This window comes from Enoplosus armatus, chromosome 16, assembly GCF_043641665.1.
Source record: "Enoplosus armatus isolate fEnoArm2 chromosome 16, fEnoArm2.hap1, whole genome shotgun sequence".
NCBI lineage: Eukaryota > Metazoa > Chordata > Actinopteri > Centrarchiformes > Enoplosidae > Enoplosus > Enoplosus armatus.
In genome coordinates, this window is record NC_092195.1 from 3,036,071 (window position 1) to 3,051,725 (window position 15,655).

General features: G+C 45.5%; 1 protein-coding gene across 1 annotated transcript in view; it reads left to right on the forward strand.

The window, feature by feature from the left end:
- Positions 1-15,655, forward strand: part of ptprua (protein tyrosine phosphatase receptor type Ua) — a 163,134-nt gene that overhangs the window by 115,088 nt on the left and 32,391 nt on the right. The window contains exons 10-14 of the mRNA XM_070922244.1: positions 64-265; positions 3,943-4,045; positions 4,897-5,176; positions 7,802-7,838; positions 14,513-14,651. Coding sequence (XP_070778345.1) covers positions 64-265; positions 3,943-4,045; positions 4,897-5,176; positions 7,802-7,838; positions 14,513-14,651 — 761 coding nt within the window. The remainder of the gene's footprint in view (positions 1-63; positions 266-3,942; positions 4,046-4,896; positions 5,177-7,801; positions 7,839-14,512; positions 14,652-15,655) is intronic.

A 15,655-nucleotide genomic window follows, 5' to 3' on the forward strand; every position in this document is an offset into this window, starting at 1 on the left:
AGAGCTGCTAGCAGGGCTGTAAACTCTTGTTGTAACCCAGTGGCATCTTTTCCCTGTTTCCAGATCAGCTACCAGAGTATCGAGTCGTCCGACCCAGGCATTAACGTGCCAGGTCCTCGCCGTACAGTGTCCAAGCTGAGGAACGAGACCTACCACATGTTCTCCGGCCTGCATCCTGGAACCACCTACCTGGTGTCTGTCCGGGCCCGAACCACCAAGGGGTTTGGCCAGACGGCGCTCACCGAGATCACCACCAACATCTCTGGTGAGGCTTTGTGCGGACTGCCCTACCTTTTGTGGTTGGTTCAGTTGTAGTATTGTGGTGTTATATGTGTGCGTGTTTGTGTGTTTCTGACTTAGGCCACCGTTGGGGACACATTTCAGACTAAAGACCAGTTAATTGGGGATGGCTTGTCCAATTGGGGGCAAGAGCCGTGTCCCCAATTGGGAAAAAGCTGATTTTTGGGTCAGTGGTTAAGGTTAGGGTTAGGTATGGGTTAGGGATAGGTTGAGGTTAGGGTAAGGGTTAACGTTCGTCTTAGGCAAGTAGTGGTTATAGTTATGGCTAGGGAAAGTCTCTAGGAAATGAATGTGAGTCTATGTACTGTCCCCAAACGTTACCTAAGTCAACGTGTGTGTGTGTGTGTGTGTGTGTGTGTGTGTGTGTGTGTGTGTGTGAGATTGGGTCAGAGTATGGTATGGTAAAATCCAATAATGACACAATGCACTCACATGCTGGCGATAATGCAGAGCTCAGTCATCGTGACAATGCCACTTAAAAGACAAAAAAAAAAAAACTAATTTGTTCCCAACAAAAAGTGTGTTTTTACTCAAAGCATCTGCAGACGACAGCAAAGAAGACTTTAAGTAATGACTTGTAATTGCCCTCTTTTGAGGAGCTTTTCATTCAATTACGCATATACTTTTAAATTGTACAAATTATCTTCATTTTCCCTCAGCCAAACTACTTCCAGACGTGCGCTGCCTTCGTTTGATGGAAGAACAGCAGACCTGAATTATAGTGAGCCACAAATGTTCAGCTTGAATGGCTCGGGTGAAAACTGCTTTGTTCAGCCAACAACACCTCAAACAGAGTCTGTGTTTATCATTCAAAGGCGACGCGGTAGCTGAGAAATTAGAGAAGCGGCGTGTCTGCGGGGGGAAAAAAAAGGATGCTGGTATGGATCTCGAGTCTGTGTCTGTGGGGAATGTGAAACACTCTCTTCTACAAATGGGTATCTGCGAGCTGTTTCACTAATTGTGTTTACTCAGATGAAACATCACATGCTATTGTGATGTTTTCACATAAATATATACTGGGAGGAAGAAGAGTGTGTGGATGATTTGGCTTCTCCCAGGAATCCATACAGAAACAGGTAAACAGGTAGACTTCTTTTTATATTTATTTTTTATATTTATATAGATTATATTTTTTATTTTCCATTTCTTATTTTTTTTTTACATCTTATTTTTGTACATACTCTTATTTCTAAATTTTTGCTACTTTCTACTCTTGAATGGGAGCACCGGCACTGTATCCCCCGGGGATCAATAAAGTGTTTCTGATTCTGATTCTGATTCAACTGGATTCAGCTTCCTCCTTTTGACTTATTTCTGGAGATACATCCGTATAAACCTCTTGATGCTGCCTGAGCAAGAGTGCCAAGCTTAAAACGTTGCAACCTGAGTTTGCTGCTCTTCCGAGCCGTTTCTGTGTTGTTAAAATGCCTAAAACAACCGCTGTTTGCGTTAATCTGTCAAGAATCTCGAGTAGCCATGTGAATTTTCAGCCTCGTGTCTCAGAAGCTAAGGCTGAAGTAGCGAGCCATTCTTCTTTTAATCATGAACCAACGCAAATATTGTTTTCGCGAGAAAGCTCTTCAAATGACTGATTCGTGTGCACAAATGAACAGAAAACAGAATTAAACAATGTTGTTGACATTTTAGCATTTTTTTTTTCACCAGCGTTTGCTTTACTTTTTGCAGACTGTCAGGTGGATGTTTGACTGTCAAACAATATTGTCTTTTCCCCAATTACGACCCTAAGTACATCCACGGATCTCTGTTCCAAAGTCAGAGCAAAAGTGCTTTGCAGTAAATCAAAGCTAACACTTTGGGCTCAACCCAGAGTGTCAGCTTCCCTGTTTTGTTAACTTTGCAAAACTGCAATGCAGTCTGGTGTTGCATGCGGTGCAGTGGTGATGCTACATTGGAGCAAAGTGGTTAAAGTTGTCAGACCACAGACAATGTAATCTAAATGAGCCGCTTCAGTTTTGGCCAGAGACGTGTGGATATACAGATTTAGCCTGATTGCCCATTGTCTTTGGCAGCCCTTAAAGATCTGATAAAATGTCAACTATTGTAAGTCAAGTTCTGTTAATTAGTGAACGAAATGTATTCATTTGAGTGCCGAAATTGTTTTGATTTTAAGAGCATGATTTATTCATTTTGTAGGGAGCCCTCAAAAGGCCATGGAGGGAATCTGCGTCATTGCAGCTGGATAGATAACTAGCAGAATGGCTGACTGAGACGGGCTGTAGCTGTGGGATGGCAGAGCTGAGGCTGTTGTTGCTGTGATTGGAGCTGCTGCGACGTCTGTTCTTTGGTTGTTGATGATTGTGGCTGCGACACATTAGTTTAGAATGGGTGTGACGCTACCGACTGTAGCCATACGGTAGCTGCAGTGTGTCTGTGGATCAGGGGGAAATGCAAAAGAATAATGCGGCTGAACGCAAAAACTTAAAGCAAAACGTATATATATATAACCCTTTCTTACACCCTCAGCTGCTGTTGTTGTAGGGTATTAAAGCATGACCACCTCCAGCAGCTAGCGTAGAGCTGCACAGGTGCAACAGAAGTGGCATAATACTGCTGATGCAAAACATGGAGCTCAGTTGACTTTTGCTGGACAAGCAAAGGTTAATATTTGAAAACGACCAATAAAAATTCTAAAAAAAAAAAAAATATTGCTGTGCCTCACTGAACACCATGAATTTTGCCAGACAGATTTTTTTTATTTTTGACATTGATTTTGTATCCGATCGACCTCCTGCTTTCTCTTATCTGTCCTCTGCAACGGGAGTTTTAAAGAGAGCTACATTAAAAAGCTTATTATTACTATTATTAATTCAACCTACAGCATGCGCCTTCAGAAAAGCCCAGTGGGAAGCCAGCTCCTACACCGGTCTTGGTAGCAAGCATGAAAGTGTAATGTTGCACTATTACTCTTTTCATAATTCATGCCGGATTTAACCACCTAACATGCACCGGCTCAAACACTCCCCAACTCCCACCATGCATAATGCAGACCTCAGCTTTTGTGAGTGTGTGTGTGTGTGTGTGTGTGTTTTTCGGATGACAGGTTACACAAGCAGATTTCTACAACGAGCATTAATGCGCTGCCTCAGAAGCAGGAACATTTCCACTTCCATTCTGGAGCTTTTTTCCCTTTTTTTTTTTTTTGTTTCAGCTTATCTGTTGTACCAGGGTAGCCATTTGCTTCACTACATACTCCAGTTAATTCACTCCCTGTAGTAAACAGAGATGGGAACACTCAACCTCATTGTCCCCCGAGCGTTTGCTGAGGTTATGCAGCTTTGAGATCTGTCCTAATTATATTCTAAGGGCCTCTTGTTTTCTCTGTAGTTGGCTGCTGTTTCTAGTCATCATCAGTCAATGGCACTGTGTGGGAGGCCTCCACACACTACAGCACGCAGGGGACGTGATGAATAAAGATAGCACGCTCTGTCTTTTCATGCCGGGGAGGAAAAAAATGACTAAAAGAAATCCAACAGTAGTGCAGCTACATGTCTCTTTAAACTCTCATATCTAAACAAAACATATTTGATCTTTCTCAGGAAATGCCAAAAAGAAATGAGTTCTGGTTTTCTTCAACTTTCTTAACAGTTCTGTGTGGTTCTCCTGCTTCATTTCTTCCCTCAGCCCCGGTGTTTGACTATGAAGACATCCCCTCTCCTCTGAGTGAGTCTGAGAACACCATCACTGTGCTGCTGCGCCCTGCGCTGGCGAGAGGGGCTCCTGTCAGGTACAACTAATACGCCACTCACTCCTACGCCAGCATTCATTCAGTGCTCTTCCGCACTGTGATATTTATAGCGGCAGTCAAAAAGAGCCCCGGAAAATAGTTTCTCAGGGCTTGTGGCAACCATTTTAAGTACAACATGTAAAGAACCAGAGAGGTTTTCTTCAGAATTATTCAAACGCTTTTGCCAGGGCTCTGTTCCTCAGTCTGGTCTGGATCACATCAGGATGCAAAAAATCACTCTCTCCATCCTGAAACCTCCTCATGTCAAGATGAGGGACAGCACATGTCAACCAATCACGCTGGGTGCTTTGACCGGCTGGCGCTGTAACGAGCGACGCACTCCCAATTTCAGTCAGCAATCAGGGTCGAGAAAAATAGAAGCACCGGGCTGAAAAAAAAGCCTTGTGATCCTTCATGGGAGGGTCGAGCATAACAATGCAAATAGAGCTATATATTGTGTGGCGTGTGAGGAGAGGCTCCGTCGGGGGAGACAAAACAGGATCTACTCCTTAAAGGCGGCCACGAGTCTTGAGGGCCTGTGGAGAGCTGTTGACATTGACAGACAAACACAGTTGCAGTTTTGTTTTTAATACATATTTAGCATATTTATATTTATTTTGGAGCTTTGATTTATCATGTTTGGTGCCACAGTAGTACATTACAGAACATGAAAATGAACACACCCATTTAAATTGTCTAGGGGGCTTTAGTTTAAAAAAGGCACATTTAGATTTCCATCTAGACACACAGTGTAGCGTATATTTATATGACTGTACTGGCTGACGACAGTAGTTTTGCTTCAGTGTTACTTTGTACTGTTTTGTACTAAGCTCCACCCTGTCCTCCCTCAGTGCCTACCAGGTGGTGGTGGTGGAGGAGGATGGTTCCCGCCAGGTGAGGAGGAGGGAGTTGGGCACCGTCGACTGTTTCCCCACGCCAAACTCCCACAATGAGGCGCAGGCCAAGGGGACCCCTCATTACTACACCGCCGAGCTGGCCCCCAGCAGTCTGCCCGAGGCCACACCCTTCACCGTGGGCGACAACCACACCTACAACGGCTACTGGAACAGCCCTTTAGACCCCACCAAGAACTACCTCATCTACTTCCAGGCCACCAGCAACTTCAGAGGGGTAAGACGTGTTAGGAATGCCCGGCGAGGCCTTTGTTTTCTGGTGCTCAGACACGCCGCTTTCATGTTTTAGCAACCTCGATAGTCAATTTAGATTTGTGTCGAGCGAGTCAGGAGGCAGCATGCTGGAGGCGCTACGAGAGAGAGAGGAAGCAGCCCTCTGCGTAAACCAGGCTTTATTTATGACTAAATGGGCCGACGTGTGTAATGCATTTTCAGAATGGCTTTGGGTCGATTGGTTCCCTCCGGTAAATCTTTGACTTTTTAATGTTGCATCATTTCTCAAGGAATTACAAATGTGCGAATCTTAACACCTTTCAGGAGATAATTCCACGCAGAATACAACATGGAGGCCAGCGTCCAGTTGTCAGATCCCCTCAGAATCCTTTTCAATTGAAAGAGTGACTGAAGCATGAATAAGGGACGTGCTGGCCGGCGTGCACGGAAGCAGCGGAAGTAAACGTCGTTTAAGTCATTAGGCCCATACGGAGCTTACGCGCACCTGCCTGGCTGCAGCTTCTCGTCTCGATGCCGGTGTCTGACTCCTCAGAGGAGGCGGCCAGTCAAAGACCCAATCAAAAGCTCTGTCGGCCCAGCAGCTCTGAGACAGACAGAGAACAAACTCAATATTATAATTCATGTCGATGATTTTTCTGCCAACATTTTCATCACCAATCTACTGTCCAAATCATAGTTGTGTTTCAGGAGAGGTGGGCTGCTCGGGGAGAATGAAAGAGAAAATTATTTTGACAATTACCCCGGATAAATTAAGTGTACGGGCTTACTGTGGACCATGAGCTGCCATTGGATTGAAACGGTAATTGCTTTGGCAGACCGGCCTTCAGTGGGGCTTGAAAGGTGCACGATTGTTGCTGCCAGTTTCTTTGGAAGCACACAAGCAAGGAAACAAACACACACATTTCCAAGTATTTACTGCTATCTATTACACAAAAAAAAAAACACGCAGATATTTTCCCTTTCAACCCTCTGTTGCGTTTATCATCACTCATCATCTCGGGTTACCTGTCACTCATCCCAGTCTGTCACTCACTGGATACACTGGGCAGGGTTGGGTTCTCGTCTGTTTTTGATCCAGCTCCAGATCGAATCTTTTATCTGTCCTTGTCCTCTTTTATCAGCAAAGAGTTATGTACAAAAATAAACCACCACCAAATGTAGCTGCTGGCAGTTTATATCAGCCATAGCTAATTAGCATTAATTCACTGTGTATTGTTAGCAAGCCAGTGATTCCTCCAAGTCGCTTCAGTTTGGGTGGTCGAAGTCTCCCAGTTAAAGGTGCGCTGGTCAATATTTTTGCATCAACAATGGACAAAATGACCACGTGTAGTGCGGAAGGTGTCGCTCGCAGGATCGTCACCCGACTCTGCGGTTCCACAAAGCGTTCTAGCATCTTTAAGATCCCTGTGTTTTCAGCTTGTTCCACTGCCCCCAAGTGGCCACAAGACCAACGAATGCCGCTTTAAACTACCCTCACGCATGTCATATTGATATTTTAAGCTAATCAACAATGGAAGAACAAGGAGGCTGTTATTTCAATGTGGTTGATACTTTTAATCAACGGTGGCTCTCACTCGTTCTTTGGACGCAGACCATTAAATTAGCCAAATAAAATGACAACGATGGCCCCGCCAATCGCCCATATATATATATATTTGTCCAATGGCCCAGTCCTATTTAAGATTGTGGAAATGTATTTGGCTACCTCTCAAATCTGTAGTGTTTATGTGCTCTCAGACAGCAAAACGTGATTACATCTCAACTGAATCTGTGAGTGTTTTTTTTGTCATTTCTAACTTTATTTACTTACAACCGTTGAACCCCAGTGTTCAAGGGATTAGAGAGGTTTGAGATTTAATAAGCAGATCCGACACTGAAATCAAATTTTTGGAGGAAGTCTACCCCAAAGGATGGGTGATCTTCAATATATACAGTATATATACAGTATATCCCTCTCCTTAACAAGATTGGAGGCACATTGAATTGCTGTTTTGACAAGCACTGGTGTTTCTGTTGCAGAAGGCCAGAAGCCCACCTTGACAGAGGACAGGGTGACACATGGCATACTACCTGCCGCTGCTTTAATAACCCCTGGGTGGGAGTAAATATGACTTATCTGTCACTGCTAGAGATGAGAGGAGATGAGAAGCCACTTGAAACAGATTTCCAATTAAAAAAGGTAATTTGGCAAACGTTTTAGGTGAAAGGGTTTTGACTCCAATCTCAGAGCACAGATTAGCATAATTGGCCATACAGGCTGATTTAACTTCCTTAAATCTTAATTTGGTAACATGCCCCTCTATCTCCGGGATAGAGGCGGAGCCAATCACTGGGCCGGGGTGACGGACCTCACATGGTGAACGGGAGCAGAGGTCTCTCGTATCACAAGGAGATGTCATCCGCTTGGAAATTTCAATTATTTCCTCCACACAGCAAAGGTCTGGATGACTTTGACACACACGGGGCCGCCTGTTTTAGACAAGGTTGGGGATTTTGACAGACTGACTCATAATTAACATGGTGTGGGTTTTTTTCCCCCCCTGCAGATCACTGTGTCTTCATGGTACCAAGCCAAAAGGATTAACTCAGCCTTTTCTTTTACTCACAGGAGACCAGAATAAACTGCATTCGGATTGCTCGCAAAGGTAACACTTACTTTCCTTTCCAACTTTGTCCCGTCATATGAATTAGTTTCAGTTTACCTTGAACATTGCTATCATGAAGGCTATCTTCTGGCCTCTCAGTGTGCCTTTACATTTGTACCTAATTGGATTGCTTTACACAGAGAGGCGGTTTACACAGCACAAGACAAGGTGATGGTGCTCGTCTTTTAGTGCAGGCGGAGCCTCAGCTTTATGGCAATTGCAAGTATGAGCGGAGGTTAAAGTTATAGGGAGCCAAACCGGAACGTCCAGGTTCTGAAAACCTAAATAACTAAAGATTCAGCCCTGAAACAGAGCTTTACTCAAGTTATTGAAGCCCTCCACCACTGCTGGTTAAACTTTACCAACTCAACAGAATGGGGCGCGTAGAGTGGCCACGGCTAGTTCAGACATGGCTGCGATAACAGCACATTGCAGGTGTTTCTGCCAGGAGAGATCACAGCTAAAAATGTGGGGGAAGTAGGAGAGCGCTGGTAGATATCATGGATATAGAAGAAACCACATTACGTTGACCCGCGCACAACATCACTGGAGATGTAGTTTATTTTGTATGCTAGCAAATGATTCTTTATTTGACTTTGTTAAGATCAAAACGTTTTGAACTTAGCGGATACCGATATATCTTGGAATATGGATTGTAATCCCAGGAACAAGCTTCCTGTTCAGAGAGTTCGATGAAAGTGATGGATGAGTTACAGAGGCTAGCTAGCCCGGAGGTGACCTAAGAAGGAAGACTTTCAATTTGTCAGACCCCATATCTGATACTATTATGCGCGGCATTTAGTGTCGAAAAATCCCTGGAAAACTCCAAGGCGCTCTCTTTTTAAACAATTAAAAATGCCTTTATTGTCGTGTCATGGTCACGTTAAACCTCCAAACAAACACACGGAACAAACGGTCCTCTTATAGTGATACTCCACCAGTAGGAATCTTCCACTTGGACATGATGTTGTGACCTGGGGAGGGAGTAGACCTATGAAAACTCCAGCAGATGGCATTGTTTGGCCCACAATGTAGTGTTATTTCGTGTGTATTTGCATTCTTGCTTTTCTTTCCCACGCAGCATTTACGGTGCACGCGCATACTGTAGGTGTAATGTGTGTTGTTGTGTTAAGGACTTCATTATTCGTGTGCTGGATAACATTGTTGAGCCCACGGTTTGTTTGCGAGCGATGCAAACTGGTCCCGGGTGTATTATAGGAACTGGATACCAGAATTCCAAGACAGTGCTCCAGTCGCTTGAATGAAAATTGCCGGTTGAGCTGCATGAGCCTGGAACAAATCAGCGAGGCTGAGTGGCAGCGCCGCCGCACCCTGCTCTCTTAATGCGTCCCTGAAACTGATACTCAAGGCGCGTTCGCTGCCCCCCAGGTGTCGCCCAAACCAACCCGGGATTATAACTTTAAAGGTTGATAAATATTAATATTTCACTCATCAGCCTCATTGTGGAGATATGGGATCGCAGAGTTCTTCGTGACAGCTTTAAAACTGGGGTCCTGGGGCAACTACATTTGCAATCTGACAGCTTTTTAACGAGTCCCTTTTATCTGAACCACTTACTCTGAGGTGGAAGTGTATTTGAACTTTACAGTTGTCATCTCAACTCAGTTGGAATTGCAAGACTTGTGTCATATTTTGCAGAGCTACTTTGTGGTTACAGTGCGTTCTGTTTGTATTTGCTGTAGGTGATGCGCACCTGCAGGGCTGCGGGGACGTGGATCGGAAGGTTAGAATGGATCATGGTGATTATAGCTGCTAGTAAAGATCAGGTTATATTGGAGACTTGTTTATGGTCTGTCTGCTCATGTGGTTGCCCCCGTGGACTCCATTGTAAAACTGTGTCTCAGCAATTAAGCTGCTGAATAAAACGTTAGCACTATCTGTTGGTATGAAAATAAGGAGCTGGGATTCTGAAAATGATACCACAATAGCAGTAGCACCGGGGGGGGGGGGACAGGGGTTGTCGTTTCCTGGCTAACATAATGTTGAATAAGTGAAATTGCGATTCTCGAGGTTGATCATGAACAACGTGGGATCTTTTTTTGCGGTTCCAGTGGTTTCGACTATGTGGTGCATTGTGCGTGTCAGAGACTCCGCCAGATATCCTGGATCAGGCCGCCTTTAGGGGATGTGACACGGACTTGTTTTGGGGTGCTGCAGGAAGGAAGCCCCGCGCCCGTGTCCCCTCGACGGAGACGCCGGGGGGGGGGGAAAGGTGAAAGCAAACACGCATCCGTGTTCCCACTCTGCTCCTCTTGAATCACTGACACTGACATTTTGGCAAACCCCTCTTGGGCTCTGATGGCTTTGAAATCCAGATATTTTTTTCTTTTGTTCTCCCTGAGAGAGGAAGCGACCAGGAGTGTTTGCTTGAGAGACAGAACACAGATAGAAGGCTCTCAGTTCAAACAACAGGGGAGAGGGAGCCAGACAGAGGGTGAAATGGAGTTGCCCCCCCCCCCCCCACCCCCCCCACACACTTCCTCTCCACTGAATTATGTCTGAAGTTTGTTGTACTCTTGAGAAAGGTGGCAGTTAAATTGGATTCCTCTCCCTGAACGCTTTCTTATCTGAAGTGCGATGACATCAGAGAACCCTGCCTCACTCTTGTCTGCCGGTGTGTCGCATAAGTGGAAGAAGTGGGTTGCAGGCAAACGTATAGCGGGTTTTTTTGTACTGTAGGCATACTGGCTGTGGCAGGCAGGCCCAGAGGATATGCTGATGTCACTCCATTTCCCTCGGAGGTGGCACGGAGGGTCCTGTTTCGACCGATGCTGGCTGCTTTTCATTTCCTCTCACCAACCTTCCCACACACAGATGCTGCCAGCTGTGTTCACCGGAGCGCCTGGCCAAGCCACCGCAGTGGTGGGCGAGAGTTGTTTTCTCTCTCTCTCTCTCTCTCTGTGTCTCTCTCTTCGCCGCCCTGGCCCCTCTCTTTGTTTTTTTGTTTTCCGTGTCGTCAGAAGGAATATGGCCAACATTAGCTGACACTAAAGAACAGTGGGAACATGTTCATTACAAATCGAATCGCCTTGAAATATTCACCATTCTGCTACAAGAGGAGGCTTTTCATTCACGTCAGCCAGCAGAAAAGCATCAAATTCACATTTAGCCTTTGCAGCATTTGAACATTTTCGCTTAAAATCGCCGTGACAGCTGAATGGAATGGCATCATACTGTAGATTCTCAAATACTTTATTTATACTTCATTTACCTCGAGTGTAGCACAACAAGGCCTTTATTCGGAACCGGTTTAGATTAGATAACTGGGTTTCAATTACTTAAATGTGATCAGTATATTTGATCAATTTTCCTTTTGATGCTGTTTGCTCCTCCATATTTACCTGTTGTCTTGATGAATTCAGAAATAATGTACATTTCCACAGCACTGATTTGGAACATACTTGCCATGCCACACTCACCGTTCTGCTACCTACTGCTTTTTATTCACTAATTGATTGCAGTTGGCTCTGTTAAGGTACTGCTAGTCTGACTCACCGGATGTAGGCTGCTGGGATAAGTCTGGCGACTATTTCAGTCGCCATTCTCCTTCCCTTCCGCTATCTGCACGTTACTGTTTTCAAAGTCCGTGGTTTTAACGGGCCCAGTGAGCTCCTCCAGAACTAAAGTATAGGTAGGCTTCACCTCCAGGACGCTGAGGATCAAGTTATGTTCGTCTTTTTTAACAGTAAAAGTTTACATGCGTTGTTTACTATTTTATGTGGCTTTGTCTTTAGCAGGGATTTAAACATTTTAATGCCGGGGCTCCCCCCACGACACTATTTTGCAACGGCACCGTCGCTGCATTCCTGGGCTTAGTGCCGCCAAGGACGATTGTGATTGGTTTAAAGAAAAACAAACAAGCCGGAGCGTTTCCCCCCCCCCCCTCAATCCCAGAACGACGATGGGTTGAGCCAGACCTGTCTCCAAAGTGTGGAGACGGGTCTGGCTGTGCTGGACTAAGGTACTGCCAATGAAACATTCAAAGCTTTCCAGCAGCTCAGAGGGCCTTTCCTGGTAGGCTTTTAATGTGAAACATTTGTAGGAAATGTTGGGGGTCATTGATATCAGCCAACACTGATCGAAAAAACTGCAAAGTAAGATGCAGTAAATTGCTGATAAATTAGCAGACACTTGGCATTAGTGCTATGGAAATGTACATTATGCTAAATTTACCTTTATCAGACGTTGTATAACAGGTCATTCCAACGCTGTCAATGAGGACAGACCTTTATTTGTGCATGCGGGACACACGTTTGAATGCCAGCTTTTATTTTAGAATTCCCAGTACATGTATGTGTATGTCTTCTTTCCTTAGTGACAAGAACAATATGAAGTGTCTCGGCTGATAAATCGCAGGCCAGCGCAAGGACATGACGAACAAAATGTTGAATTTTGTGCCTTAATACGGATCAAAACGATGGCAAAGTAGAGGCGATTGGAATTAAAAAGAGAAAGTCAGCGCAGCAGAGTGCTGAGCGTGACATCACAAAATACCACAGTGCGCCCTGCCTGATAAATTGCAGACAAGGAAATGGCAAATTTGTTTCCCCTCTCCTATGCCTGTGGATTTCCCTGCATGGCCACCGCTGGATATTTTTTTCTTCTTCTCGGTGCAATGAAATATACCGTGATAGCCAATTTCTAAATATGGCTCTAAAAGCAGAATGACTCAGACCCAGAATGATTTGTGTGATTATGGCAAGTCTGTCAGGCTGTATTGTCTGCCAGGAGCTATAGTCACCACCAATCCACAGCTTATCAAGCCAAACTCAGCATTCTGCCTCACTGTATTTATTTATTTTTTTTCTCTCTCCCTCTCTCTTTTCAGTCACAGACAAAAGGCAATAACTCCCCCGTGAGGCTTCACTGCTTTGTTAAAATACAGAGATGTTGTCCAATATAGTTGTCCTGCCAAACTCGCAGAGACAGGCCTGAGACCCCTAAATGATTCCATCTTCCCGCGCATTGTTTTATTCCCCCGCCTTATTTGTTTTCTCATCAGCGAGACGGCTGGTTAATGAAGAGCTCGCCGCCAGAAGTGTAATAACGTGCCGTCAATTCGCTCGTACTTAACAGCAATCGTTCACCTTTTGGATAAAACACAACAGGGAGCCCAGATGATTCACAGAGAGGGAGATTTCATGCTCTTGGCTAGCTGAGACAGAAAATGCACTGCGACTGTGACGTATGGGTAGGAGGGGAAATAGCTGCCTGAACAAGAGCGTGCATCAGTGGGGCGAGATAACCAGAGCGTCGTCTCACCCAAGCCAAACATGTTTAGCTCCCCTTTTGTGGACGCTCACGTCGCTGATATCGCCGCGCTGAAATGGTGTTCAAGCCCTCTCTGATACTGTCTTCTGAGCTCTTTATTGCATTGCAGCCTCTGGCGATCATTTTCAGCGCCGCTTTTGCATGCTAATACGCTGGCTCGCCGACTACTTCAGCCGGAGACGCTCTGCTGTTAAAAGCTCCCGGCTGGATCCGCGGTGACCTCTCACACGCCTCCCTCCCTCCCTCCCCGGCTTGTTGGAATCAGCCCGGTGGATGTAACACCGCAGAGTGAGGATCCTTATCCTGCCGGTGCCCTACAAGAACCGTGCCAGGATTACTGTAGGAGGCTCCATCAGGGTCTGCAACAGCGGCAACCTGTTTGTATCCATAACTGATGGCGCATATATGTATATAAATTAGACTTGAAAGTGAGCTGCAGTCTTGCAGAAGCGTTGTGGTGATATGTACTATGAAGATATGATCACCGGGCTGTTGAATGATGATGATGATAATCTGGACTAGGCCCTATGGTGGTGCCCTCAAAGAAATCCCACCATGGAACATATTTACTCGCTTCCCTTTAGCGGCATCTTGCCATGCAGATGCTACTAAAGGGCTCCAGAAAGGGTGGTATAGGTTTTCATGGGAGGGGTGTGTGATTGCAACACGAATAGCACCCAGAATATTTACACCACATAGGCCCACGTGTGAGAATGGTGAGCAAGCAGCTCCGTTATTCAAAAGAGTAGAGCAGAGACATTAGCCAACACAATACACAACTATGAAACCGCCAAAGGATTGTTAGCTGCAGCTCTAAATGGTTCACAATGAAATGAATGAGCAGATTTGAGTAGATGAACACTGCAGTGCCATCACAATATCGTAATTTTCCTTGTAAAGAGTATTAAGGTTTTTTCAAGAAGTCATTTGTTTCGATATTACCTTTATGGATATATGCATTTATGTGCATAGCTAGACCGAAACCTCCTCTTAGGGTGAGTGAGGTTTGGACGGACTCACCTTTTAGGCTCCGTCTGCGGTGAAAGAACAGCACACTTTTCTTGTTTTGTGCCATAAATCAGTCAAGATTTCCCGACAAAGCAGCCCTGCAGTATCGGGACCAGCAGAGGCTGCCAGTTCTCTTGGCAATACGTGTGTTTGTTTATGGTAATTATGCTAAAATGAATGTGACAAAGATTTATTGGCATCAAACTGCTACATGTAGCATCTTGGGTTTTTTTTTTTGCAATTAGAACTGAATCACCGTTCACAGTGGCTGTCTCTGTAAGATGCAGATGAGTCTTTCTTCCTCCTCCTCCTCCTCCTCCTCCTCCTCCTCCTCCTCCTCCTCTCCCCCCTCACCTCTCTGTCACACTGTGCAGCTGCCTGTAAGGACTCCAAGCGGGCTCTGGAGGTGTCCCAGCACGCCGAAGACATGGGGCTGATCCTTGGGGCCTGCGCCGGCGGCCTGGTGGTCCTCATTCTGCTTCTCGGGGCCATCGTCGTCATCGTCAAGAAGGGGTGAGCGGCCGTGAAAACGCTGGTGTGTCTGCCGGCCAGCCGATGTGATCCGGGTTAGACCTTTTCAGAGTCAAACATTTACAGTCTCACTGTTCCCGACTGTGTAGCCTATCCAAAGGAGTGAATTTATCTCCATCCCACTTGGCTGCTGCGGTCTATCGAGGAAAGCATTTGGCAATGAGAGTGAATTACAACCAGAGTTAGTGGAATGGTAGAGCATTAATCCTAAACTCTCCCACTGCTGCCTCAGCCAAGCCTTTGTGTTTCATCTCATCTTTTAATTTCAAGGTCTGCGTGTTGGCTGAGCACATTCAAACGCAGCCCGCTCGCACTGGAAGCACTGGCCGCTTTCCACCTGCAAATTACCTCTGTCGTCAAGCGCACCTGCAGTGTATTCTTCCTCCGCTCACCGGGCAACGGTGGAACACTCATCTGAGTGTGAAATATTTCATCAAGGGGCATGTTATTCCATTGCCCACTCAATTACATGAGGCGAGCAGCTGTGAGGTGCCAGTGGATGGGCTAGTAATTGGTTAGGAGGGTTGTTTTGGCTTCTTTTTTTTTTTTTTTTTTTTTTTTGAGAGGGAACTTCTCCACCCCCCGAGGAATTTTCTCACAGAGAATAGAGGAGGGGAAGAATGAATGGGATGTCTGGAAGAAGGCAGTGACTGATAAGATTCAGTGGGCCAGTCTCCCAGGCACAATATGAGCCAGACAGCCACACTGGGGGCAGGGGGGGTGGGGGGTGGGCGGTGGGCGCCACAGGAGCAGACGCATTTTATATTTAGCCACAAGATACTGTCACTCTGCATGCACAAAGTTAGACCGTGTGTGTAAATATGGGAGGGATTCCTTAAACTAAGCACAAGTCAGATGCCTCCTGCCCTTTAAGGCAAAAGCTAAACAATGGCTGCTGCGTAGTCGTCCCTAAGACTTCCCCACTTTCTAAATGAATTAACATTTACATATTGTACTATATGTCATACAACCATTGTCTTTTATTG